Source organism: Odocoileus virginianus, chromosome 17 (assembly GCF_023699985.2).
Source record: "Odocoileus virginianus isolate 20LAN1187 ecotype Illinois chromosome 17, Ovbor_1.2, whole genome shotgun sequence".
Lineage (NCBI taxonomy): Eukaryota > Metazoa > Chordata > Mammalia > Artiodactyla > Cervidae > Odocoileus > Odocoileus virginianus.
In genome coordinates, this window is record NC_069690.1 from 23,700,653 (window position 1) to 23,728,391 (window position 27,739).

The window sequence follows — 27,739 nt, forward strand, 5'->3', positions numbered from 1 at the left end:
AAAGCAAAACCAGAAAAGCCTGAAGAAGAAAATAACAACTTTCCATTTTCTCATCCTCCAGAATCCGCTAGTCTTAACATCTTGGCCTGTTTCTTTCCACTTTTATGTGACCATCCTTCTATATGTGTCTCTCGGTGTATAAACATAGGCTTATATTTTTAGAAGTACTTTTATTAAACTGGGGTTATATGGAAATTTTTTTTGTTTCTTTTTAAAAAATTCTTTTACTGTGCCTTGTGATATGTGGGATCTTAGTTCCCCAACCAGGGATCAAACCCTTGCCTCCCACATTGAAAGTGCCGAGTCTTTAACTGCTGGACCACTGGGGAAGTCCCTATATGGTAATTTTTAAAACAGATTTATTGAGATGAAATTCATGTGTCATGTAGTTCACCCATTTAAAGTGCAAAATTTAATAGTTTTTAGTATATTTGCAGGAGAAGGCAATGGCAACCCACTCCACTACTCTTGCCTGGAAAATCCCGTGGACGGAGGTGCCTGGTAGGCTGCAGTCCACGGTGTCGCTAAGAGTTGGACACGACTGAGCGACTTCACTTTCACTTTTCACTTTCATGCATTGGAGAAGGAAATGGCAACCCACTCCAGTGTTCTTGCCTGGAGAATCCCAGGGACGGGGAAGCCTGGTGGGCTGCCGTCTCTGGGATCACACAGAGTCAGACACAACTGAAGCGACTTAGCAGCAGCAGCAACATATTTGCAGAGTTTTGCAATCATCACAACATCAATTGTAGAACATTTCATCACCTCAAAAAGAAACTTCCTAAGGGACAACAGAGTAGATGCATTTCTTGGACTTTCTATTAAAAAAAGAAGCTCTATAGTCATATAAATCATTCACCATTTCACCCAGCCACTGTCTGTTCCAGCTCTACGTAACTGCTAATCTACTTTCTGTTTTTATAGATTTTCCTATTCTGGATATTTCATACAAATAGAATCATGTAATGTTTCATTCATTTGTATGAACTTACCTGAAGAAATTGAATTGAAATCAAAGGAATTGTTTAATTTCAAATTAATTTGAAAATTTTGGACTTATTGATGAATGCTGACCAGCTTTTTTTCCTTTTTAAAAAATATATATTTATTTATTAATTTGGCTGCACCAGATCTTAGTTGCAGCATGTGGGATCTTCTGTCTTCATTGCAGCGTGCAAGATCTTTAGCTGTGGCATGTAGGGTCTAGTTCCCTGAGGAGCGATGAAACCCGGGCCCTCTGCATTGGGAGCGCAGAGTCTTAGCCACCCCAGGGAAGTCCTTTGAGCTCTTTCTTTATTAAATTAATATTCAATATAGTTTGCAAGTGCTTCCCCAGTGGCTCAGTGGTAAAGAATCCACCTGCAATGAGGGAGACCCGGATTCGATCCTTGGGTTGGGAAAATCCCCTGGAGGAGGGCCTGGCAACCCACTCCATAGAGGAGCCTGCCGTGCTATAGTCCATGGGGTCGAAGAATTGGACACGACTGAAGTGACTGAGCACACAACTAGTGTGGAACAATTATTAGAGATTTCCTCCTGCTCCTTTCCCTGTCGTTTGTCTTCTAGGTTGGGTTCTTTTTCCTTCCTCTCTTTCTTCTCCCTTCTGCACCTTTCTGTTTCCTCTGTTTCTCCCTCTCCTTCCTTCTTCCCTCCTCCTTTCTTTCCTTCCCTCCTTTCTTTTCCCCTTCCTTTTGCCTCTCATCCTCTCTTCCCTTTTTCTTTATTTTCCCTGTTTTCTCTCTCTTTCCTCCCTCCCTCCTTCTGTGCCTTCCTCCCTTCTTTCCTCTTCTTCCTTCCCTCCCCACTTTCCTTCCTCCTTCCCTGTCTCTTTCTCTTTTTCTGTATGTTTGCGTAGTTCACATGCTGCGTGCTTCCCCAGCCTGGGTGTGGGCAGCTCTGCTCTGATGTCAGATTGCTGTGATGTAGTGTGGGCGACTTTTTGTATTCTTCAATCCTCTTCCTGCCTTCTCTGTGACTCTTCTCTTCCCCAAAGGGGCTGCAGCTTGAGAACTGAGTGTTCAGTTTTCTGTTACTGGAGGGAATTGCAGGGCTCAGGTAAGGTGGGAGTGGCTTTGTTAGAACACCTGGACACTGCTCTTTCTTCTGGAATTTAGGTAAATGCTCTATCACAGGGTTCATTCTACTTAATGACTGGGTGTATCCCCTCTTCTGGGATGGGAGCTGTTTTTAAGCCTCACGTGAAGTCAGTAACTGGTGTCATTCATTCACTTTCTCCACTTCCACCCATTTCTCCCCGGCAGCTTTTGCCACTGGGTCTCAGTTAAGAGTGAAAACAAAGGACCCCTGCTCAGTTTATTTCCCTCCAGATATGGGGTTTTTGGAGAATAGCTTTGGGGGAGAGAGAGCTAGGAAGGGCTATATTTTCTATCCTAGAATCATCTGGCTTTTTTTGCCTTGGTTGCCAATATTTAATGCTTATCTCATTAGGCTTGGTTCTTTTCTTTGGTGAAAAACATTTTTTTCCCCTGGCGTTATTTATTTTTTTACTTCTGGGGATGAGCGGTCTATGATGCAATTGCAACCTTCCATTTTTACAAAAGACTTCTCAGCCTTTTAGCTAAAATCAAATGTAGTGTGGGGGCTTTCCAGTTGGCAGAGTGGTAAAGAATCCGCCTGCCAATTCAGGAGACGCTGGAGACGCAGGTTTGATCCCTGGGTTGGGGAGATCCCTTAGAGTGGGAAATGGCAACCCACTCCAGTATTCTTGCCTGAAAAATTCCATGGACAGAGGAGCCTGGCAGGCTACAGTCTGTGCGATGGCAAAGAGTCGGACACAACTGAGCGACTGAGCACGTTTTTACCCAGGAGTTGCTCCGGATGACCTTTAGGCTCCTTCCAGCACACACTGGGTTGTAAGTCTGAGTTCTCTAGTGGCCCAAGAGGAGATGCAGCTACCACGACAAAGCAGAGTCAGCCTGGTGGTCACTGAGGCCTTCACATCCGGGAGGGGATGCCGCCTTCCTCCACCTTGGAGATTCCTGAGCAAGGACCAAGGATGAAGGCCCCACATCTGCCCAGCCTGGTGCCAACAAGGCAACCTTGTGTGGTGCTTGGCAGGGAGCGGCCAGGATGTGTGTCCCCCCTGTAGCTGTGGTCAGGGTCAGCTGAGGGTTCCAGGGTTGGTTATGGGATCTGCTGTCACCGCTGGCTGAGAACCGAGCACAGTTTACTGACTCAGCTTTGCTCACCTCTCTGTGATGCTCCAGGAGCCTGGGATGGGGAAGGCCTGGGAGGGGCTATGGCCGGGGTGCCTGGCTGGCTTGCAGGAGGCACCTCCTCAGTGTACACGACAGACTGGTGGGTTGTGCAGATACCCCAGGTTGGTGGGGCTCTCCTACCACTTGACCCCTGGGGGCTTCTTGGATAATTTTCTCTTGCATCTTGGGCTGGAGTAACTGAGACTTGCCAGGGGCTGCCTCAGAGGAGCTCAGAGAGGCCCACCTACCCTTCTTCTGAGGACCCAGTCCCTGCGGGAAGCTAGCAGGTGTCTCTTGGATGGGCAGCAGAGCCCGCCATGTCAGCGGAGTTCTCCAGGGGGATTGGAGCCTGCTCCCCACCTGCCTGCCTCCCGGGCTGCTGGCCCCTGGGAGCCGGATGGTACTCTGTGCCCTGAGTCAGCTCCTGCGGTTACAGGCTGGCAGGCCCGGGGGCGAAGTGTGCCAGCCGGCCCAGCAGCTTACTGATGGCCAGTCTGTGCTGGGGACCTGCATCCTGACTGGCTCAGCCACACTGGGTGAAGAATTGACCCATGCAAGGGGAAGATCGGCCTTAGCTCTTCCCGAGTCTCCATGAGCCTTTGGGAGACCTTTGCTTTCCCCCTTCCTGGGGTGCCTAGAACCCATTCTCTGCAGTTCAGAGGTCAGTGACTACCCAGTTGGAAGAGTGAGATGGACCAAAGTGGAGACACTGTCCTTTCTACCACACAGGGACTGAGTCTTCTCTGGAGTAGGTGTTCCAGCTTCCCTGCTGCTCCCTGCCCGTGCCTACATGTGCCTGTGGGTGTACACAAGGAGGGGTGATGCTGTGTGTGATGAGTGTGTGCATGTGTATATAGGTGCCTGAGTGCAAAAACAAGAGTATATTTGTGTGTATGTGTATGTGGTCTTCCCAGATGGTGTTAATGGTAGATAACCTGCCTGGCAATGCAGGGGACATTTAGAGATACAAGTTTGATCACTGGACCGGGAAGATCTGGAGGAGGGCATGGCAACCCACTCCAGTATTATTGCCTGGAGAATCCCATGGACAGAGGAGCCTGACGGGCTGCAGTCCATAGGGTTGCGAAGAGTCAGACACAACTGAAGTGACTTAGCACGCACATACGTGTGTGCCTGTGTGATTGTGTGTGAGTGACTTCTTGTCCACATCATGATACCACAAGCAGGCGTGTGTACATACTCAGCTGTTTTCCGACAGGTTCACCCCAGCAAGCAGCCACTATCTGTTTGGTAGGTACTCTTGCCATACATGTTTTTATACTTGGAACATCATCCCTGTTACCTGCTTATGTGTTTCCTTGCGGTGTGTGAGTTTTGCATGTGTGTCTCAGGTTTTGGGTCTAGGTATGTGTGCGTGGGTATTGGAGCTCTTGTGTGTGTGTGTTTGTGTGTGTGAGGTCTTGAGGATGCTTGTGTCTGTGCGTGCTTGTGTGGTTTTGTGTGAGTGTGTGTGTGTGTGCATGCCTCTCTGGCTGGGGGTGACTCAGGCCAGAAATATTCATCATCACTGCCGCAACTCAAGGGGGAAATCCTCTTGAGTCTGAGATGGAAAAGGCCAAGGACTGCGGGGCTCCATGCTTCTCAGGCTCCCAGCGGCATTCCCAGGCCCTGTGGCCCAGGGGATGGAGTTGGGGTGCAGGGGAAGCATGTGCTGGTCCTAAGGGGATGAGGGCAGAGTCAGATTTCCCTTTCGGAAGTCCCCTCTGGGGCTGCTGTTGTGGGGGGGCGATGCTGGGGCCTGGGAAACCAGTGAGGAGGAGAGACTGGCCCAGGCCAGACAGTGGATGGGAGGAAGGGGGCAGAAGGGAGGGACATCTAGGATCAGCATGGACAGGAATCAGTGTCTGGAGGGGTGTGAGGGCCAGCAAGGCGTGGAGGAGCCCCCGCCCCCCCCCCCCCCGCCTCCCCCTGTCTGTGTCTGACCAGAGTGATGGGGGGTTGGGACGGGGTCATCTAGGAGCAAAGTCGCCTGGGCAGCTTGCTGGTGGCCAGGCTCTGTGTGGGACCTGCGTCCTGGCTGCCTCAAACCCTGGGTGAGGACAGTAATGTGGGTGGGGCGGGGAGCAGATGGGGGAGAGAGCAGATCTGGCGACCTGGTCAGTGCAAGGGACCTATGGCCGTGCAGGAGAGGGCGTCTAGAGGGCTGAGGGGCCTGTGTGGGAAGAGCTATGCCCAGTTCACTGACTACATTCTTCACCCTGACTTTACTTCCAACCAGAGCCCTTCTTGTTTGGTTGGTTTTTAAATTGTGGAACCCAAATCTGAGTTGGTCATGGAAGCTGCTGACTTTTAAGGCCTGATTTGCACGCAGCCTGTGGGGAACACAAACAGCACCCACTGAGGTTGTCTCCTAGGTTATTTTTTTTTCCATTTATTTTTATTAGTTGGAAGCTAATTACTTTACAATATTTTAGTGGTTTTTGTCATACATTGACCTGAATCAGCCATGGATTTACATGTGTTCCCCTCCTAGGTTATTTTTTATTCTTGTTTTTAAAAATCTATTTGGCTGTACTGGTTTTAGTTGCAGCATGTGGGGTCTAGTTCCCTGACCAGGAATCGAACCCAGGAGTGTGGAGTCTCAGCCACTGGACCACCAGGGAAGACCCTCTTCCAGCTTTAGAAGCACAAGCTCTTGGCACCGTGGAGGCACCTGGTGGGGCGTGGGGCTGGGGAAATCACGGCCCAGCGGGTGGTGATGTCCTTGGAGCAGCCACGTGTGGCAGGGTGGGGCCGAGCTGTGTACTGTCAGGGGGTCACACCTCTCTGAAGGAGTGACCCTCCCTGAGCCCAGGCGGCGCCTCAGGAGGCTCTGTAATTGTGGGATGAGGAGGTGGCCTCTCCCTAGCCGGGCCCCACTTTGCCCCTCAGAGCCGCTGTGTGGAGACAAGGGTTTGGTGGCTTGGGGTGGGTTTCCAGGTGTGTCTGAGGAAACCTGGCCTCCTCCCGCGGTTTGTTCAGCCTGAAAGGCTCCATTGTGGCTGCAGCCTCCCTCGGATCGGCTCTATTTTGGGACAGGATCCACCCTGCTCCAGCTGGAGGAAGGAAAAGGTGTATTTCAGCGTGTCCTGTGGGTGTGGGGGGGCGGGCAGGGGGCAGAACGCAGCCCCAGCAGAGAAGGCAGCTCGGAGTGCTGGTGCAGGGGGTGTGGAGGGTAGGACCCCGGCCTGTGAGCTGGAGCCGGGGCGGGGGAGGCGGGGGACAGTGGCCTGGCTGTCCCTGGAGGTGTGGGAGTCAAGGGGAGGATGGGTGTGAGCGGTCCCCGCTTTCATGTGGCCCCAGGAGGCCGGCTTGGCAGACCCTGCCGAGCTGGAATGCGGGTCTGCGGCCTGCCTGGGCCCCACCTAAGGCTCGCCCACCGGCCACTTCCTGATTCCTAGCCCTGTGGGTGCCCAGCCCAGGCCCAGAGGAGGCCCGCCCTGCCCTCAAGAGTTCCCCAGTTTGTGGCGGGCCAAGGCCTGGTGAGACTGGGAGAAGACCCCTGCTGCGCCCCCTCCCCAGTGGGTCCTGCCCTCTCTCTGCAGCCCTGGCCACACTCTTGACCGCCCAGCCTGGCAGGTGCCTTCTGGCCTCCGCCTCTACTCACCGGGTTCTCTGCCTGGTGTGGCCTTGGGGCTCTTCTAGACCCATCCCGATCCTGCCCGTCCTTCAGGGCTCTGCTCAGGGCCACCTCCATCTGGAAGCCCTCCCCATCCTGCGCTTTCCTCTGACTCATCTTGTGCCAGCCTCGCTCTGTCCTGCGGGTTCTGGGGCCTCTCCGAGTCTCCCCCCTGGCCCCCTGACAGCTTCCTATCTCTCATCTTGTCACTCGGGTGAGGGGCTCACCAAAAAGTGGTATGTGACCTGGGCCTGATCCTTCTCATCTGTGAAGTGGGAGTCATGGTGCGTGTCTTAGGAGGTGGCTGAGAGTTGGGTGGGTGACAGAAGGGGACAGGCCCGGCGTGTCGTCGGTGGGCATGCAGTAAGCCTTCGGTTCCTCTGTCCTGGGTTCTTGTAGGCCTTTGGGTGCCAGAGCCTGGCCTGCCCTGGGCAGAGCCCCATGACTCTAGGAATGACTAATTCCACTCCAGCAATAAGCTCTCAGGAGCTCTGAGAAATGAGACTTTCCCCTCCTCCTTCCTGCCTCATTAAACTCTTCTTGAGTGAGTGGAATGAAGATTGTCCTAATCCTTTGGCACGAGGTGGGGGGTTCAGGGAGCTGGGAGAGACAGGCCCACAGCGGCCTCCAGTCACCCGCTGGATAGGCAAACAGGGCGGTGGGGGTGGGGGGCACATCAGGTTTTCTGAGCCCCATAGGTGCCCAGGGCGGGGGTGGGCACCGGACAGGGGCTGGAAGCCTCATGTTTCAGTCTGGCTTTGTCCTCGGCCAGCTGATGACCTCAGACAAGCCCTGATCCGGGCACAGTTTACTGTCTCAGCCTTGCTCACCTCCCTGTGATGCTCCAGGGAACTGGGAAGGGGAAGGCCTGGGAGGGGCTGTGGATGGGGTGCCTGGTTTGGGTGGTCTGGCTGGCATGCAGTAGGTGCCTCCTTAGTGTACACTGGCCTTAGGGGAACAAAGTGGGAGGGGTGGGCAAGGCCAGAGCAGTCTCTGGACCTTTCTCTGTTTCCCCACCTTTAAAAGTGGCCTGGGAGGGACTTTCCTGGTGGTCCAGTGGCCAAGACTCTGTGTTCCCAATGCAGGGGTCTGGGTTTGATCCTTGGTCAGGGAACTAGACCCCACATGCTGCAACTAAGAGTTTGCATGCCACAACTAAAGATCCACGTGCTGCAGCTAAGACCCAGTGTAGTCAAATAAAAATAAAAATAAAAAAAATATATAAATATATAAAGTGGCCTGGGAGTCCTGGCTACTACCCTGGGTGACCTCAAGGACGTGCTCTTCCCAGGCCTAGGCCCTGACTTCTCTCTGGGTCATGGCTGGCCATCTGCCCAGATGGAAATGTCTACCCACTCTGGGAGCTTCTCTGGTGGCTCAGTGATAAAGAATCCACCTGTCAATGCAGGAGTTGCAGGTTTGATCCCTGGGTCAGGAATCCTTCCCCTGCAGAAGGGAATGGCAACCCACTCCAGTATTCTTGCCTGGAAAATCCTATGAACAGAGGAGCCTGGTGGGCTACAGTCCGTGGGGTTGCAGGAGTCTGACATGTCTTAGCAACTAAACCATTCCTACCACCCACTCTGGAGGCTGCTGCCACTGGGATAACAGTTGCAGACCTCACCCACCCCAGGAAGTCTCGATGGGGCTTCCTGTGTGCAGACTAGTCTCCCTCTGCACAGGGGGGAGGACACTATGGGGAGGGGCTGGTGATTGAAATCCAGGGAGCCTCATCCTGACCCGCTATGTCCACAGGTGTTCCTGGCCCTTGGGGAGCTTCTCCTGTCCTGCAACTGGGCTGTGGTTGCCGACATCCTGCTGGTAGGTGTGGGGGTCAGGGCAGAAGGCTGGGCCTGGGGTGTTGAACGGGGGCAGCTGGCATCTGTCCTGCTCAGGGCCGGACTTCTGCTGTTGAGTGGCCCAGAGGTCAGATGGGGCTTCAGAGACCATGGGGTCAGGGACCGAGGTCAGCAAGCAGTTACCGTGGACCGGAGGCCTCCCTGACGCTCTCAAACATATCCTCTGACCATCACTCCTGTGTTGTGGGTAAGCACATGGAGGCTCAGAGAGGCCAGGGGCCTGGACCAAGGTCACACAGCCCGTAGAGGCACTGAGCCAGGGCTGGGACCCAGGCTTTTTGACTCCAGGCCTCTTTCTTTGCCCCTGTTTCTTGACTGCCATCCTTCTTGGCAAGTGGTCTCCTTGGCCTCTACACTGGGTATGCAGTCAGGGATGCTGGACTTCGGGGGCACCCAGCCCAGGTGTGTCCAGGCCACCCCAGCTCCTGTATCATGGACTGCAAGGCTCGGGCTCCAGTGAGTCCTGATGCTGTCCTGACCACATCGGGATGTGGTGGTGCTGGGTCCAGAGTCTAGCACGCCCCTCCCTGAGCCTCACTCCGTCCAGCCTCCCGGCCTCCTTCTAGGAGACTGCAGGGAAGCTGATAAACACTGAAGGGCTGTGCCCTTGTGGATTACACAGGGTCCCCACCCTAGCGACACCCCGAAGCCCTCGTCCTGCCTCCTGGCAGCCCAGCATGGCCCAGCAGTGGGCCCGAGGGAAGCAGAGCCGTCCTGAGGGTGGTCCAGTGCAGATGCACGAACCTGGGTGTCAGCCCTGCTTCTGCCACTTCCCAGCTCTGCGTGACCTAGGCAAGTCACTTTGTGTCGCTGAGCCTCAGTTTCCCTGTATGGAAAATGGGGATGAAAAGACCTCCTGGATTATGGTGAGGGTGAAACAAGATGATCCCTGTGAAGCTTATGCCCTTTGCCCAGGGCAGGGAATGCTGGCTGGGGTTCTGGTAATAAATCAGCTGTTCCTACTTTCTCATCTTCCATCTCCTAAATAAATCCTGCATCCTGGAATCTGAGTTTGGAAGGGCTGTGGGGAAGTGTAGTCATGTAATTAGCCAACAAAACCTGCTTGAATACTGCTGTGGACTGGAGGCTCACTCTCTGTCTAGATGCTCTGGCCCTTCCTTTGACCCAGGCTAGCGGGTGTCAACAACGCTATCCTGTCTGTGACTCCCGGGTGAGTGTATCAGCTGCAAGGCTGCCAGCTCTTCTCTTTTCCTCCCTCCAGACAGGAGACTTGGGCTCCAGCCCAGACTCAGCCACAGAACTGCTGAACGGCCTTGGGCCTCAGTTTCCTTGCCTATAAAAAGGGGCAATCATAACTGGCCTGGCGGGATGAGCAAGATGGCCTGAGGGAAAGCCCTCGGTGTATGGGATTGCGCTGGCAAAGCTTGCCCCGGGTATGGCTGCCCACTTGTAGGCACAGGGCGATGACCTGCCCCCACCCCCAACACAGCTTGTCCGCTGAAACCTGCCCCCGCCCACAGCTTCTTCCGCCTCCCCCTCAGCCCTGTTCCTGCTCCACATGACAGCCCCACAGATATGTGAAGACTGTGCCCACCCGTGGTCTGCGTTGCAGGAATGATTAACCTGGCAGATCCGGCCTCTTTGTAGCACCACGTGTGGGTTGGGGTCAGGGGTCGGGGAGGGGGTGGCGGGGAGAGGAGAGGTGAGGGGGCCAGTCAACCATAGTCTGACCCAGCTGGCAGTGCTGGGGAGCCGGCGGGTACCACCCAGGGGGCCAGACTGGACCCAGCCCGCCTGCTGCTCCTCCTGCTCCTCCCCTGGCTTAGAGGCGTCCAGCCCCCAAAGCTCAGTGGGGCCTGTCAACCCAGGGAGGCTGCTAGCCCCCCTTCTCCTGCCTCCCCACCTTCCCAAAGCCTCACGGGAGAGACAGCTTTGTGACACTTTGTTGGCCGGAGCTGGACCACATCTTGGAGCTCAGTCTCCAGGCAGAGAGTGGGGGAGGGGCTCCAGAAGGGAGGGGTCTCAAGCCAAATGCCGGTGAGGGGACCGCTGCGGGACCTGAGCTGTGGAGTGGAGGGGCAGACCGGGAGCAGGGGGGGAAGGGTGAGAGGTGACGAGGCCGGAGTGCAGACCAGCGAGTAGACGGTGCCTGTGAGAAGCTGCCCAGGGGAGAGGGGAAGAGAGGAAGGTCCCTGGAGTTGGGGGTCATAGGTGTTGAGTGCTGCTTTTCCAGAGATGAGGCTGGAGGGGAGATGGGTGGAGAGGGGCTGGCAGGGGTTAGAGTGGGGCTGGAGCAGGAAGTGTGGGGACGCTGGTGTGGCATGAAGTACAGGGAGGTCCTTGCTGGCTGCCCTTTCTTCTGAGGCCCGGAAGGCGAGGGGTCAGCGGAGCCCAGGAGCCAGGATTCTGGAATGGTCCACCTGCTTCCACTCCCAGCTCTGCCCCTCTCTCTGGCTGGCCTTGGTGTGTGCAAATGTGCTGTAGGTGTTTAACAGAAAGGCAGTACGTACCAGTTACACCCAGGCTACAAGGGCTAAGAGAGCTAAGCCTGTATCCCTGAGGGGTCGATGTGGGCTCCATGGGCCCCACGGCAGTCCTGCATCAGGGACACGGCTCTCTTTGATCTGCTTATCCGCAGGGAGAAGAATCCAGATTCTCTCCAGAGACTTCAGGGACTCTTCAGTGGTTCTTAAATTCATTGAGCATAAGAATCAGGTTTAGAGGAGCTTATTACAAATTTCATTTCCTGGGTCAGGAAGATTCCCTGGAGAAGGAAGTGGCTACCCACTCCAGTAGTCTTGCCTGAAGGATTCCATGGATAGAGGAGGCTGGTGGGCTATAGTCCATGGGGTCACAAAGAGTTGATATGACTGAGTGATTAACACTTTCACTTTACTTTCATTATAAATTCACTTTCCTGGCCCTCTGTCCTCAGAGTCTGATTCAGTCATGTCTGTGTTGGGGCCCAGGGATCTGCATTGCTCTTGAATTGTCCTGCGTGATCCTGCTGGAGCTGCTACTCAGAATGCACTGGAGGATGCTATTCTAGTGCAGCCAGCTTTCCAGCTCATGAACCCTCTGCAAAATTCTGACCAGTGCTGTCCACCCCCTTGTTTACATACCCCTCTGATGGGCAGCTCACTCCTTGCATCCTGGGAAACCCCTGCCTCCTGGTGGCTCGGTTAATAAAAAGGATCTTGGCTTATCACAGCCAAGACCCACTTCAGACTCTTGTCTGCGACCTCCCCACTAGTTCGGCTGGGACTCAGATGGCCTTGTTCCCTGCAAGACTGGAGACTGTGTATCCCCAAATGAGCTCACCATCTCCCTCAACGCACTGATGGGGTCTCCAGCTCCCTTCCCACCGTCCTGTCTCTCTGGGCCCCCCTCTAGTTTACCCATCCCCAGGTGTGGGGAGTCGGGCAGAAGGGGGACTGGCTCCCTCTCCCAGGTCTGTATTTTGGGTTGCTGGAATCCTGCCACTGGGATCACCTCCCACCTCTTCAGCAGATCCCCCTTCCCTGGGGGATCATCACCCTCCAGTTCTCCCTCCATCCATGCATCTCCATGCTTCCCTGCTCTGCCTTCTGCCCCTAGGTAGCCGTCTGCTCACTTGTCTGTCTCACCCTCCCAGGGGTGTCTGGGTGTGAGGGCTGAGTGGGGCGCGTGAGGCAGGCTGCCAGGAAGTTTGCACCTGGTGACTGCCACTCCAACTTTGTGCGGGCCCTTGATTGGCGCTGGTTATGCCCCGGGCTATAAAGGGAACAGCTCTTCTAGGAAGGGCGAGTCAAAAACAGAGGTGTTTTTGTCTCCGAATAGAGTGAGCCTGGAGTTTTGGGAACCCAAAAGCCTCTAAGCTTCTAAAATTACCTGCCAGGCTCTCCAGCTGCTGGTGAGGCCCAGCCTTGGCCCCTGGCTACATGGAGACCCTGGGGACCCAGAACAGGTAGGGGGAGACCTACCTCCCTGCCACTGGCAGCAGGAGCCGGTCTGGGTCCTGCAGGTTGGAGTTCCTGGGAGCAGAGGAAGGGAACTTTCTCTCTCCAAGCAGCCCTGGCCCCTGCATGGACGTTTTTGGATATTCAGAGCCCATGTTCTAGGACTGGGGTCCCCAACTTCTGGGGTATAATGCCTGATGATCTGAGGTGGAGCTGATGTAATAAAATAGTAATAAAGTGCACAGCGAATATAATGTGCTTGAATCATCCCGAAACCATCCCCCAACCCATTCATGGAAAAATTGTCTTCCATGAAACAGGTCCCTGGTGCCAAAAAGGTAGGGGCCTGCTGTCTCTAGGAGGCCCTGCCCTCTGCCCAGAACCACCAGTGAGTAATCACATAATTATGGGGTGAGGAGGAAGCATTTGGGGAAGGTGCAAAGCTGTGGTCAGTTCCTCCTCAGGCCTGTTGGCAGGTCCTGGTGATGGGCAGGAGGCCCAGCTTCTCTCACCACCTGGACAGACTGGCTCAGTGCCAGTGACTCGAGGACCAGCCGGTCACTCTCAAGAGTGACTCCTGCCGCTTTGTCCTGCCCACCCACAAGCCCCTTTCCAGTCCTGCGGCTCCGGCCTCCATACCTTGGCTCACACTGTCCCCTGTCTGGAGTCCCCTTCTCTGCCCTCCTTGCAATTCCCCATTTGCAGGGCTTGAGGTGAGCTTGTCCTCTTGGTTCTTCTCACTGTTTTCCAAACGTTCTGTAGCAAACGTGTCAGTGTTTCTGGAAAGGCTCCTTTTTGCTTGTAATAGCAGGATGGTCAAGCATCAGACCCTGGAGACGAAGGCCTGGGATCAAATCTTAGCCCCACTGTTTCCTGGCTGGGTGACCCTGGGCAAGTTACTCACCCTCTCTGTGGAGGGTTTCATCCTCTGTAATAGTGGATAGGAATCGTGTCTCCCTCATGGGTTGCTTGAGTGGATATATTAAAAAATACATATATGAGATATGTAAAATGTATACAGGAAGCACTTAATGAATGTTAGTAATTATTATAATAATTATTATTATATTTGTTATTATTCTCTGATGGGCTCAGATTATGGCCACTAGGCCTTGGGAATAGGCGTTGGTGTGGGAAGCTCCCCCGTGGATCTCCTGTTGGGACCGTGTGACCCCGTGGCTTCTAGTTGAACCTCCTGCCTCCCTCCCTGCCTCCCTCCTATCCTCTTGCTGCAGCCCTGGGTTCTAGCAGTTTCTCTTGGGGTCAGTCTCCAAGATGATTCTACTTGACTTGTTTAGTTGGCAAGCTATCAGCTAGTCCCCTCCGTGCCTGGTGCCTTGCTGAACCCCCAGGGACCCCAAGAGAAATTAGGCAGGAGCTTTGCTGCCAGACCATGTAAGGGTAAGGGGAGGAGGGCAGTGAACCCTTCCAGCTGAGGGGGATGTGCCTTCAGTTAGGGGTGCACACAGGGGCTGTGGGGCTGTGGGAGCTCAAGGCAGGCACCTGAACTCTGGGAAGGCTTCAAGAGTTCTTGAAGGTCAGTCCTGAAGGATGAATGGAGATGCTCCAGTTGGACCAGAGAGGGGAAGGCTTGCCAAGCAGGAGACCCAGCAGGTTCAATTTATTTCAGCCTAATGTCCTCAGGTACCGGATGAGGAATGATCATGAAAGTAACCCTTTATGTAGGTACCATTATTATCCCCATATAAGGATGAGGAGGCTAAGGCACAGGAAGGCGAAGTGACTTGCCCAGAGTCAGACAGCTAGTGAGTGGGGAGTATGGGATTGGGACCAAACAGTTTGACTCCAGAATTCATATATTTAACCTCCCCACCCCCTTCCAGGTGGGCCTTTTCAGCAAGGCTGCCTTTGGTCTCTGCCCAGACGGGCTTCCTGAGAGAGAGACTGAGCCCTCCAACCCTCCCCACCTGGGTGCCCACGTATGTAGGCACCTGGCCTTGCACCCTGTCTTCACTCCACAGCCCACACTGCCTTCCGTGCCCCTGAGCTGGGACACACCCACCCCCTCCCTGTTGTCACAGCCATGCCTGGGCCCCCTGGTTCAAGAGCAAACTCTTACGAGAGGTGGCCCTCATTAGGGGCCTGGCAGTTCCATCCTGGGGGACTGGGGAGCCTTCCTGAGACTCTCAGAGGCTAATATCTCAGTGGTGGGGCTTCAGGCATTAGGGTCATGAACTCCCTGCCACCCTACTCTCTCGGCCATCCTGTCGCCCCACCAGGCAGGTCCTTGGCAGCGGGGGGACAGGAGAGGGTCTGAGGGGCCACCTACTCCCAGATCTCGCTCAGGGACCTCCCCTGGTTTTCCTGTGTTTTGCAGTCGGTGGTGGTGCCCAGGTGCCGGGGGACAGCTGAGGCGCTTCAGATCACAGTGGGCCACATCCTGGGAGATGCCGGCAGCCCCTACCTCACGGGACTTGTAAGGCCGGGTGGGTGGTGGGGCTCCAGGGAAGGGCTGCACTTGGAGGCCTAGTGGCTTCCTGGTGGGCCCGGCAGACCCAGCCTCTCTCCTCTGCAGATCTCCAGTGCCCTGCGGGCGGGGCGCCCCGACACTTACCTGCAGCGCTTCCTCAGCCTTCAGCAGAGCTTCCTGTGCTGCGCCTTCGTCATTGCCCTGGGCGGCGGCTGCTTCCTGCTGACTGCGCTGTACCTGGAGAGAGACCAGGCCCAGGTCCAGCAGTCTGGCACAGGTACCCGGCTCCTTTGCACCGATGCCGGGCTCAGGGCTGACCCTACAGGAGCAAAGAGCACTGGCCACCCCCTGAATTTATTAATTTATCCATTCATTCATTTGTTGATTCATCCACACGTAATTATTACGCCCCTGCTATGTGCCAGGCAAGATTGCAGATCCTGGGGAGTAAACATAAAGTTCAAGCCCACGTGAAGAGAAACAAACAAGAAACAAACAAAATCAATAATGACAGTATGTTTGAGGTCATAAGTGCTATGAGAGGCATAAGGCAGGAAAGTGGGGAGAGAGGAACAGGTGGGGGCAGGTTGCAGTTTTTGAAAGGGTGGTCAGAGATGTCCTCACTGCACAGGTGACCTTGGAGCAAAGATTTGGAGGAGGGACTGAGTTGTGCAGCTGTCTGGGGACCAGTGCTCCTGGTGGAGGGAAGAGCTTGTGCAAAGGCCCTGGGGTAGGAATGTACCTGCTTGTGTTTGAGGACCTGCAAGAAGGCCGCTGTGGCTGAAGCAGGAGCAAGGGGGGCCAGCGGCAGAGACGAGGGTGACAGAGGAACAGAGCATGGGGGGACTGAAGGCTTTTGTAGGGACTGAGGCCTTAACACTGAGTGAGATGGGAGCTGCTGTGGGGTTTCCAGGGCACAGGCCCCAAGGTGTTTGATTGACATCATAAAAGCACCATTGTGGTGCTGCTGTATTGAGAGCAGACTGTGGTGGGGGTGGTCAGTGTTGAAGCAGGGAGGCCAAAGGGAGGTTCTGTAGCTATCAGAGGAGAGCAGAGGGGCTGGGACCGTGGTGGTGGCATTGAACGTGGGGAGAACAGGTCAGATCTGGAATTTATTTTGATAACGGAAGCTGGAGGATTTCATGGCAGACTGTGCCCAAGCCTGGTCCCCAAGCACCTCTGCCTCCATTGGGGCTGGCTGAGTGATTTCCGCCCACAGGGATCCTTGAGAGCGAGAGCCAACGCCTGATTTCTGGCAGGGGTGCCTCCCCAGAGGGCCCCTGAGGCCCTGCCTGGCAGCGAGGAGGTCCCACCTGCCCTGTCCATACCTGTCTGGGTGACCTCCACCGGATCAGTGCCTCTGCCCACCTTTGACTGTGGCTCCAGGACCCTGGCCGAGCTGCACCTGCCGTTTCTTTGCTCCCAGCTGAAGAGCTGGCAGCGCCTGTGGCTGGGCTGGGAATTGAGCTGTCAGCAGCCCCCGCGGGAGTCCTGAACCTATGCCTGACCCAGCATGAGGCCACTCACTCCAGTCTGGAGTCCTCAGCCTGGCTGCCAGCAGGCCCGATTAAAGTGTGGCTGGTACAAAGCCCGTGGATATAGGCCTTTAGACAATCATGTTATTTATAGCCTCAAGGTGTCTCTGCTGGGATCAGGAGCCGGAGAGGAGGAGGTGGGCAGTCTGGGCGGAGGATGCACGGCTGCTCAGCGTGGTTCTCTAGGCATGCCCACCCTGGACCACCTGCTCTGACCCTGCTTCCCCACTCTGCAGGGTCGGGAGGGCATGGGACACCGTTCTGTGTGCATTCACCCTTTGAACTCAAGGTGGGGGCTGAATCAGTATTCTGGAAGATAGGTCTCTACTCAGGTGCTGGTGTCGGGGTGTGGCCACAAGATCCATGGAAATCCTCTGCCTGCACTGACCCAACTGCCTCAGACCCACGCTGGGGGGCTCGCATGGCTGTGCGTGAGTGCCTTGCTCTGCATCCCTCCCCCTCCCCCATGGGGAGGGCTGGCTCGGTGGGACTCACTGGGTTCAGAGCAGCTGGGCGCAGCAGGCCGTGCAGGAGATCAACAGCTTCCAGGCGGGTAGCAGTGAGGAGGCATGTTCTTTCTGCCATAAGCATAAGCGTCTCACCCTCTCCCCTGGTGCCCAGCCAGGCAATCACTGTTCACTTTCTGATCACAGCCGCTGGGCCTGCCTCTCAGCAGCTGCGGGCAGAGCAGTGACCCAGACTCACGCTCCCCTCCTGACCCTTGCTTGCTTCGTCCCTACCCTCTATGGGTGTCCTCCCTGCCCCTTAGGTTGGAGGGGACAAGTTCCAGGGACTGGACTCTCCAGCTCAACCCACACCTGCCACCCCCAACCTCCCCAAGTCTCAGCCCTCCCTCTGGAGCAGCCATCATAGGCTGACTGCCTCCCCCACCCCCCACCCCTCACCATCTGATGCTTGGAGCTCGTGAAACAGGCTAGCTCTGAGGTTACAAGAAAAATGATTCCTGAGGGTCCTTGTTTAGGGTTCTGCTCCCAAGTACAGCATGGGCGTGGGAGGGAGAGGGGCAGTCCCACAGCCCCAAGCAATCCTCTAATCCCAGCTGGGTGTCCTGCAATTTAGTTCAACTCTGACACTGTCTACCCAGTGAGTGAGTGAAAGTTGCTCAGTTGTGTCTGACTCTTTGCGACCCCATGGACTATGCAGTCCATGGAATTCTCCAGGCAAGGATACTGGCGTGGGTAGCCATTCCCTTCTCCAGGGTATCTTCCTGACCCAGAGATATACCTCATGATTTCTCATGGACTGGGTCCACAGAAGCCAGCTCTAGGCTCTGAATCTTCTTCCTGCAGTCCTGGGAGGACCCCTGTGAGACTCAGCTCCCAGGAAATGGGCAAGGGCTTCCTGAGGGTCATCGGCTGCCACCTCCCCAGCTTGAGTCTAGGGGCTGGGGAGAAAGATCAGTAATCTCACTTATGCCAGTTCCAGAAGCACGTTGGTACCAATGAGTGCCCATCTAGGTTGTGGGCAGTGACTCCAACCCTGCTCTTGGACCTCACAGCCCCAGAAGGAACAGGAAAACACTTAGCTGGGCCAACTGAGGACCACTTACAGGCAGAAGAAGGGGTTCCATCCTTCAGAAGTTGTGAGAAGTTGACCTCGGAGCTGGTAAATAGCCAGAGAAGGTATGGGGAAGGGAATCCCTGATGGAGGGAATAGGCAGAGGCACAGGGCCTGAGGCAGAAGGTATGTGGTGAGTCATGGAGAGGTGTGGTGTGGTCAGAAAGGAGGGGGTGTGTGTGTTTTGAAGTGGGGGAGAGGGGGCAGGAGAGACTGGCTGGGACCAGAGGGCTCAGGTGCCAGTTGAGGAGCTGGGGTTTGGAGCCTGTAATCAGGGTAGTCCCTTCTGACTCAAGCGCCTTCTGGAGTTTAGGTTGCCAGGCAGGGCAGGGTGGTGCTTTCTGGGACTGAGCTAGGCAGAATGCCCCGCCAGGAGTTTATAGGATGTTATCATCCTAAGTGTTTTGAGGCAGGGCAGGAGCGCCGGGGTGGCGGACTCTGGGAGGGAGAGAGAGTATCTGTTCTGTAAGCAACCCAAGCCTAGCTGTATTCAGCTCCCAGCCCCTGCCTCGGTGGGGTTGGTCACTCAGACCTCGCTGTGCTGAGGTCCTAGCTGTAGATCTTTGAGAGCCTGGCCACTCAGGCTCGGCAGGAGGAATGGCCAGTAGAACACACCTTTCTGGCCAAAAGGGCACTTGCTGGGCGACCCTGGTCTCTGATACTCTGGACTCACTCGGTGGGAATGTCAATGGGGGACCTCGCTGCTGAGCAGGATGAGGCCCTCAGACCTGACCTGCTCACATCTTGTGTTAATTGTGCTTCCTGGACACACATCGCATTCCAGCTCCCCAGGTGTCATTCCAGGTATGCAGTTGTGCCTGTCAGTGTGCATGCGCCCGTATCTGCTCATTTCTGTGTCGGAGCATGGAGCAGGTGTTGATAGGGTCCGGATGATAAATCTCTTCTTCCACCCTGACCTCAGGCTTGGAGGGTTGAGCACACACATTGAGATGATCACCCCAATCCTGGCTTGTTCCCCTGCAACACCAGACATCAGTCAGTTTCATTCTCTGAAGACTCTTATCTCTCCTCCATGCCTAGATGAGCCTGTGAGCTTGTTGGTTTAATACAGTCTCTAACAGAGCTGTCAGGAGGCAGTGAGAGGCTACTGGAGCTAAGCTTTATCCCGTACAGGGAGGTATGGGACTACATCAATTAAAGTTGTAGGGTGGTATGCAACAGAAACAGACTGATAATTTAAGCAAGAAGGGGATTTGTTGAAGCACATCAGGAGCTCACAGCATCTATGTGGAGATTCAGGAGCCAGGGCTCTTGGGCCATCTTACTGGGGGACCTTCACCAGAGCTCCAGACAATTTTTTCCTATCCTTTTTCCACCCTACTCAAGATTTAAGGCCCTGAATGGGAGAGTCCAGTTGGATCATTAGCCCATGCCTTGATTTATATATAGCTCCATTAAGACCAGGAAACCAGGATGCACTTAAGAGCATCAAAATAAAACAGCAATGAAAGAAAAAAGAGACCAAAAAATATATATACAAATACCAATGACTGTGTCCATTACAGTGATCTTGGGCAGGCCACTGGCCCTCAGATGCAGCCTCTCATGGGAGAGGGAAGAGGCCAGACTCAGTGTCCTTCAAGGGATTCTTCATTTCTGAGAGTCCATGATCAAAGGAGATGGAAGCTTCTATAATTCAGAAAGTGTTAAAAATGTTCAAATAACAGAACAGGAACTTCTGTGTTAGTGGGGACTCAGAGCCATCTGTTCTGAGCAGGGGAGAGGCAGAGACAAAGCGTTCTGAGCTGGGGGATGGAGGGGCTCCAAGTCCCCCGCTTGGCAACAGCAGGAGCAGAGAGGAGCTGTCCTCTCCCTACCCTTGGGTGGTGACCTGTGGAGAAGGTAGTCAAAGGGTGGATGTAAATGGCACATGGAAGCTAATGGAGGGTGGAGTCAAAGAGGGAGAAAATGCCTTTCTCAGAGGGGCCAGGAGAGGAATCTGGCTGGTTTCTGAATCAAGAAGAACAAGAGATACATGATGCAAATCAGCACGCACTTCCTGAGTCGCACCTGCTAAATGTCATTTACTCATTCACTCAACAAACATTCTCTGAGCCACCTCCTCTTCCCTGGACTATGGAGATGAATCAGATAGTGTTTGAACCCTCAAGGTTCACGATCTGTTGGGCTGGTGGAGGGGAGCAGGGGACTGATGTACAAACATAATCAGCACAGTGAGTTTGGTGCGATGGAGGGGTATACGGGGTACTCAAGTAGCCTAGAGGAAATGACAATTTCAATAAGTAGGTCAGGGAGGGCTTCCTGGAGGAAGTCATCTGTGCTAGGTTTCTGAAGGACAAGTGGGAGGAGTGAGCTAGGCAGAACCAGACTAAAAAGCCAGGGGAGGGGGTTGCCTGGGTGGAGCTCTCCGTGGTCCTGAACCATCGTTGGGTCACCAGGACAAGACTTTTGTGTTGAGGGTAGGGGGCAACTAGAGAGGATTGCTCCAAATTCCTGCCACTCTTCTGGGCTCCAGGAAGTATCATAACTGTGAGTGAGTCTAAGGAGCTCCATTTTCAGTATGGATGAGTGTAATTTTGAGAGATGGGCAGTAGGATCTGAGGCTGGAGATTGGCATGGGTCATGAAGGGTTACTGGAGATCATGTTAAGGAACTTTAATATTTAAAAAAAGAAATTTATTGAAGTATAGTTGATTTACACTGTCATGTTAATTTCTGCTGTACAGAAAAGTGATTCAGTTATACAAACATATATATATATATATATTCTTTTTCATGTTCTTTTCCATTACAGTTTAGCATAAGATATACAGTAGGACCTTGTTGTGTACCCATTCTATATATGATAGTTTGCATCTGCTAATCCCAAACTCCCACTCCATCCCTCTCTCACCCCCTCACCTCCTTGGCAACCACAAGTCTGTTCTCTATATCTGTGCATCTGTTTCTGTTTCATAGATAGGAACTTAGATATTTTTAGTCTTATAGTAGTGGAGAGCCATGGAAAGGTTTTATGCAGGGTAACGATAGGGTTGTATGTGTGACTTAGAAAATTATGGCAAGAAATATGAAGAAAAGACTGGAGGGGAATGTTGGAACAGGTGTTGTTGAGCTTTAAAAGGGTCCAAGTGAGACATGAAAGGTTAGAGCTAAGTCCGTGAACAATGAAGACATTTGAAGATATTAAGAAAAAAGTGGATGGGCCCTAGAAGTGGGAGTTGAAGGAGGAGTCCCAAATGACTTCTAACTTTCCTGCTCGGTAACAATGTGGATGCTGCTGCTATTTGTCAGAGATAAATGATACTGGGTGGGAGCAGGTTGAGGGGAAAGATGATGAGTTCAGTCTTGGATGTACTGAGTTTAAGGTGCTGGGGGTATCTCGGGAGGAATGTGCAGGAAACTGCATATAGGCCTACTGTTTGGAGATGAGGTCACATCTAAAGATGGAGGGTGGGATGTCTTAGGGATGTGGATAATTGTTGAAAGCCCAAGCATGAGTGAGAGGCTGCTGAGGGAGGGTGTGCCACATGAGCAAGGAGGAGACTGAGGCTGAGCACTGGACACACTCCAGTGTAGGGAGACAGGCAGAGAGGAGGTGGACTGAGCTCCCAGCTAGCAGACTTGGGGGAGCCATTATCTCTCTGAGTGCATTCTGCAAAGCCATAGTCATCTTCTAAGATGTTCTGTGGCCTCATACACATGGGGAGATGGCAGCCTATACCTCCCCATGGGAGATTCCCAATGTACACTCTCAGTTTAAAGGCTCTGAAAAGTTTCTCAGTGAGGGAACCTAGTTCTCTATGTTTACGCCACCATTTCCCAAATATACTCACCCTTGGGACATGGACCACTAATGTCCTGTGCCCTATTTGCTTTGAAATTATGGTCTAGATTTAATGAATGAATATTAGAAGGCCCTTTAGCCATCATTGACTTCAGCCTCCCGTTATGTTGATGAGGAAGCTCTGTCCTGGAGAAGCTAAGAAGCTACTGCCCCCTTTCCCATGGGGCAGTATAGGAAACACTGGATTAGAGGGTAGATACACCCTACCCTCAAGGTTTAGTGCGAGCCTCATCATTTACTGGGCTTCCTTGGTGGCTCAGATAGTAAAGAATCTGCCTGCAATGCAGGAGACCCAGGTTCACCCCTGGGTCAGGAAGATCCCCTGGAGAGGGGAATGGCTACCCACTCCAGTATTCTTGCCTGAAGAATCCAATGGACAGAGGAGTCTGGTGGGCTACAGTTCATAGGGTCAGACGCGACTGTGCAACTTAACACTTTCACTTCATCATTTACTAGGTATGTGACCTTAGGTACATTACTTTTCTTCCTTGGGTGTCTCTTTCTGGTTAAGAGCTAAAACTTCTCCCTAGGCAGGGCTGTGGCTGAAAGGATGAGGAATTTGGGGGAGTGGGAAGGGGACCACGGTGTTGGGCTTAGAGCCATGGTTCTGCTTTCTGCCTACCGTCCCACAGCTGGCCACATCCTCCGGCTGGGCCCTGGCCTGTGCCTGGCATCATCACACTACTATGAAGGTCAGTGCCACGGCTCAGTCCCAACCCCACAGAGCTCCTAGGTGTGTCCTTGCTTGTTTGATCACCTGCCATTCTGGGCCACCCAGTGGAACTTCCCGCATCCAGCTTTGCAGGCCTGCACTCAGCAAGCTGGAAAGAGGCAGCACAAGAACTTTCAGAATGAAATGTTTTCCTAACCCTCTCGTCACAGTCATTCATACCCAACACGATGCATATTTTTAGTCACTTCGCAGAATTTAAAACACACCTCGAAGGCGCCAAGAAACACCAGCTTGGGGATTAACTCTGCTCACAAGAGACAGTGGGGCGGACGTGGGGAGGGCTGCCTCATGCTGCATCACCCGTTGCCTATGCCATGACTCACTGTGGCCGACACCTTCACGAGATGCACCTGCCTGTGGATGTGGGATCTGGAGCAGCCTGCAGTGGGAACTGAGCTCCCAGCCCAGGTATTGCACCAACCCCAGGTCAGGGCCAACTCTGGCACCTGCTAGCTGCATGTCCATGGTGGGGTCTTCTCTGGGCCGTGGAACCTGTATGTGGAACACAGGACATAATTCTGGTTCTCCAGGCTCTGTCTTCTAGCATTCTGTCCTCAGTCCTTTGTACAGGATTTTCATTTCAATCAAAGCTGCAAACACGTGAACGGGGAACGGAGCTTACCAGAACCACAGCACCTCTGAGATGGGTGACAGTGGAGAGTGTAATCCTGAATACAGAAGCTACCCTTTCACTCTCCACAGGGGATGGGGCTCCCTGCTCCCCCAAGGGAGAACCTGGGGGACTTCCAGACCATCTAAAGCCTGTCCTCCTATCTACCCCCCAGAGAGAGAAACTGACACCAGTTAGGGTTCTTGTCTAGGGTCATGCCACACACCAGGGCAGAACTGAGTTAGGGGCCAGCCTCCTCTCTCCCATTCAGGGCTTTGTCATGTGCTGCTGAAGCCTGATGTTTGCGGTTACTGGGCCCTCAGGGGACAAAACCCCCTTTGAATGCCCTGTTTCCGAGGTGTCCCAGTTGGAGCCCTGTCTCTCCCTGCCATGGGCTGCCTCTCTGTGGGGCATGGGTAGGGTCTCGGTGTGCACACAGGAATGGGTCCAGGGGGAGGCTGGGGGCTGGATCTGAGTTTCCATGGGGAGGTGGGTGACATAACCTCCTGTGTCTGGTGGAGCCGTGGACCAAAACCCCCACCGATCATGCTTCTTGGTTCTTAGAGTAGCCCTCCCTGAACTGATTAAATCATGGCGGGTGAATAGCTGCTGGAGCGGTCACGGGCTCTCCCACCCGCGCTCCTGACTTAACTATCCGAGACCCTCTCTCCAAGATGTCCACATGCCCTGAGCTCCAGCCCCCCAACTGTCGCCCAGACTCTCCGCTGCGGTAGGGGGTGGAGAGGGAGGGCACCGAGTGGGTGCCAAGGAGTCCTATTTCCCGCACGCGGCTCCTAGCTCCGTGGTTCCCCACAAACCCCCTCCGGGTCCTCGCCAGCCTCGGCGGCCGCGCGGCTTCGGCGTGACTGCGCCCCCGTCGGGCGGGAGGGGCTCTGCGGCCCTGCCCCCTCTCCGCCCCCCGGGGGCAGCACGTGTGGGGCGGGGCTGTGGTCCGAACCCGGGGCTGATTGGGCAAGGGCCTGGTGGGCGGGGCCGGGCCGCAGCTGTCAGAGCGGCGGCGGCGGCGACCGCGGCGCATCGGGCTGAAACGGTGGCAGCGCCGCAGCCGGGGCCGGAGCGCAGGAGCCGACGGGGCCCGGCCGGGATGGTGCAGCGGCGGCTCCTCGGCGCACACACGCACTGAGTGGGCCCAAGCTGGGCCCCGTGCCCCCCGCGCCCCCCGCCGCCCCGATCCCGGCCGGCATGATGTGCCTGGAATGCGCCTCGGCGGCGGCGGGCGGCGCGGAGGAGGAGGAGGCGGACGCGGAGCGGCGGCGCCGGCGCCGGGGGGCGCAGCGAGGGGCCGGCGGTGGCGGTTGCTGCGGGGCGCGGGCAGCGGGCGCCGCGGGAGTCGCGACCGCCGACGATGAGGTGCAGACGCTGTCGGGCAGCGTGAGACGGGCCCCTTCCGGACCCCCCAGCACCCCCAGCACTCCCGGCTGTGCAGCGGCTGCCAAGGGCCCGGGCGCGCAGCAGCCCAAACCAGCCAGCTTGGGCCGCGGGCGGGGGGCAGCCGCCGCCATCCTCAGCTTGGGCAACGTGCTCAACTACCTGGACAGGTACACCGTAGCAGGTGAGCGAGTGCCCCACCCAGTCCGAGAACCAGGACCCTCTGCCTCGAGGTACCCCGGCGCAGGCCCCCTATATCCAAGCCTTTCGTGGGGTCCCTAAGGGCCTTCGCCTCAGGTACCACTGGGCAAGTGATGCCCCCAAGACCTACTGGTCCATTCCTGGGACCGCCCCGCACCCCCCCGGGCCAAGGGTAGGGGGAGTCCCCACCCCTGGAGTAGCCCGCGCGTCCTCGCCAGCCCTTGACGTCCCATCCGTTGTCCTCTTCGGTGAGAGTCTCCTTTGCGTCTCTCTGCGTTCTGGCCTTCGCGACCCCTCCCGCCCCTGCCTCAGGTTCCCGGGCCTCTGCTCCCCTCCCCCCAGCCCAGGCGATCTGTCCGTCAGTAGCCGGTCAGTTCCTTCCTTCCTCCGCCGCCTCCACTCCCCTGCGTGCGTGCCGCGAGTGCGCGCACCCCTTGCGGGTGTGCGCCAGAGGAGACCAAGTGTGTGCTGGGGGCGGCGCGGATGTGTGTGTGAGCGTGTGAGCGCGTGGCTGACAAAGGCTTGGGGCTGCGGGGAGTGGAGGGAGGGGCGGGGCGGGTCCGCGGCGCCTGGGGACCCAGGATGCGGTTTGCAGCTGGCCCTGGCTAGAGGCCTGAAGACGCTTCCCCCTCTTCTCTGTCGCTTGGGGCCTGGGGTAGGGCGCAGGCCACTGGGGCAGGAGAGGGACTGCCTAGTCCTCTGTGAGCGTCTCCGGGAGCCAGCCTCCTCAGGGAGTGGGTAGGGGTCGATAGAACAACTGAGTTCTCACCCCGAATCTGCCCCTCTGTGCTTGGTGTGTGACCTTGGGCCGGTCTGAGCTGGTGTTTAGGTCTCTTCCCCCGTTTGTGAGGTGGTTGATCCTCAGACCCTCTGGGGATGAACGAGTGTTCTGGGAATTCTAGTCTGCTGGCTCCCCTCCCCCAGTTCTCAGGGATGTGAGCAGGGACTTTTCCCTAAATTGAGCTGCTCCTGGGTGGAAATAGTGCAGCCTTGAGAGAAAAGACTTGGGCCAGACTTGCATGTGGGGGCTCTCTGCCATAGGAGACTAGTGACTGGATACCTGACATCCTGGCCAACTGGCCCCAGAACCTGCCTAACCACAGCTTAGTAAAATCTGCAACTACAAAAAAGAAAAAAAAAAAAAAAAAACAGAGAGGGAGAAATTTTGGACAGACTCTACAGAGAACTTTGTGCCCATGACAAGAGGCGAATCCTGGCCTAAACCATAAAACATGCCACCTGGATCCCCTTTCCCAGGACTCAGTCTCCCTGTCTGTTGAATGGGGTTTTGTGTCAAGTGGAAGGGAGAACTCTGCTGGGAGAGCAGAGACTTCTGCCTTCCCCGACTCCCACTTTCCAAATCTTCTATCTCTCTGTTCCTCTCTGTGGGGAGTTGAAAGGGGGTACCCCTGGCACCAGTTTCTGGGGCAAGCTGTCCCCAGGGGACTGTTACTTTGGTCTGGTGAGCTGGAATACTCAGCACCATCCCAGCACACCAGCCCATCTCATGCATGTGCCATCCTGCCTGGGACCTGGGCGCTTAGGTGCCACCCTAAAGTGGGGAGAAGTCAGAGAACACGGGCGGGAGGGGTTGGACCTGTGGTTAGTGCAACATCACCTTCTGTCCACAGATGAGCAAGCCAAGGCCTTTGTCCACAAGGGCTCAGAGAGGGCACAACAAAGCTGGTGTTGCATCTAAATCCATCTTCCTGGTTCCCACTCTCTCAGCTGGGCAATGAATGGCCTGCTTCTGGCTCTGTCACACCAACTTGTCTTTTCAGGCCCCAGACCACCACCCCAACCTGACCCACACTCTGACATTCTTAGGGAAACCGACTCTGCTTAGTGGCTGAGGTGGGAGGGTGGGATCAAGGAGGGCTGGTACTTATCTGCCCCCACCCCCACGGGGGTCCCAGAGTCAGAATGGGAGAATAAGATAGGAAATTTTTGGTGAATTGGTAACAGGGGGTGGAGCAGTAGGGAGGACGGTCCGGAAAGCTCTGTGCAAACACTGCCTGAGCTGTGCATCCCCTTCTGTCCCGCCAGGGCTGGGAGCTCCTGCTCCACCCTGCCCCCAGCACACAGCGCACACAGATTTCCTCTCCGGATAAGCCTGGCTCCCTCCCTCTCTCTTTACTGTCGATTCTCCTACCACCACCCCCTTGTTGCCAAGTTCAGTTTTCAGGAAGATTTACTGTCTCTATGGCAACTACTATGGCTTCATGTGTCTTAGGAGGCGGGGGGCGGTTTGGGGGGATTGCAGGGGAATGGTCATCTCAGGCTTCAGTCCACCTGTTGCTGACTGTCCAGCTGGGACAGATGAGGCGATGCTGACAGTCCATGGCCCAGTCATCTTGGATATTTGCACCCACCTGATCCCTGAGAACCTCACCATCTGGCCCTGGCTCCCCCATCAAAAAAAAAAAAAAAAATGGGGAGAGTTCCCACTCTCTTCCTTTCAGTTTGTCCTGTGCATTTCTGTTTTCATGGTATAGACCAGCTTGGTCCAAAAGAGATATAACGCAAACCACGAATATAATTTAACATGTTCTAGGAGCCATATTTATAAAAGTAAAAAGAATAGGTGAAACGAATGAACATTTTATTCCACTCACTCTATCCAACATCATCAACATAGAAGCCCTTGATGGGATAGTTTGCCTACTTTTCATACTTAGTTTCAAAACTCAGTGTATTTTGCATTTACAGCACATGTCAATTTAGACTAGCTGTATTTCAGCTACCCAGTAGTCATAGTAGCTAGGGGCCACCACAATGGATAATGAAGGTCTAGAGTCTTTGATGCCAGAGTTCATGTCCAGGCTTTTCAAATTCCCAGCT

The 27,739-nt window shown here is 54.9% G+C and overlaps 1 protein-coding gene and 1 long non-coding RNA gene across 7 annotated transcripts in view; one reads left to right on the forward strand and one right to left on the reverse strand.

Annotated features, from left to right (window-relative positions):
• Positions 1 to 27,739, forward strand: part of SPNS2 (SPNS lysolipid transporter 2, sphingosine-1-phosphate) — an 89,450-nt gene that overhangs the window by 27,642 nt on the left and 34,069 nt on the right. For 4 of the 6 annotated variants that reach the window (XR_011492184.1, XR_011492185.1, XR_011492186.1 and 1 more), the window contains 3 exons: positions 8,593 to 8,658; positions 14,934 to 15,032; positions 15,132 to 15,303. Coding sequence is in view for 3 of the 6 variants with exons in the window: in XM_070478902.1 (XP_070335003.1) it covers positions 8,593 to 8,658; positions 14,934 to 15,032; positions 15,132 to 15,303 (337 nt within the window). In the remaining 3 variants the exon portion in view is untranslated. Of the gene's footprint in view, positions 1 to 8,592; positions 8,659 to 14,933; positions 15,033 to 15,131; positions 15,304 to 16,245; positions 16,624 to 24,313; positions 24,882 to 27,739 lie in introns of those variants that run through there. The other 2 variants (XM_020882835.2, XM_070478903.1) reach the window with 2 other exon arrangements.
• LOC110130681 (uncharacterized) lies at positions 8,766 to 15,934 on the reverse strand. The gene is made up of 5 exons (XR_011492187.1): positions 15,769 to 15,934; positions 15,171 to 15,263; positions 13,235 to 13,425; positions 12,620 to 12,717; positions 8,766 to 11,135 (listed from the first exon to the last, which is right to left on the reverse strand). It is a non-coding gene; the product is annotated as an uncharacterized lncRNA (long non-coding RNA).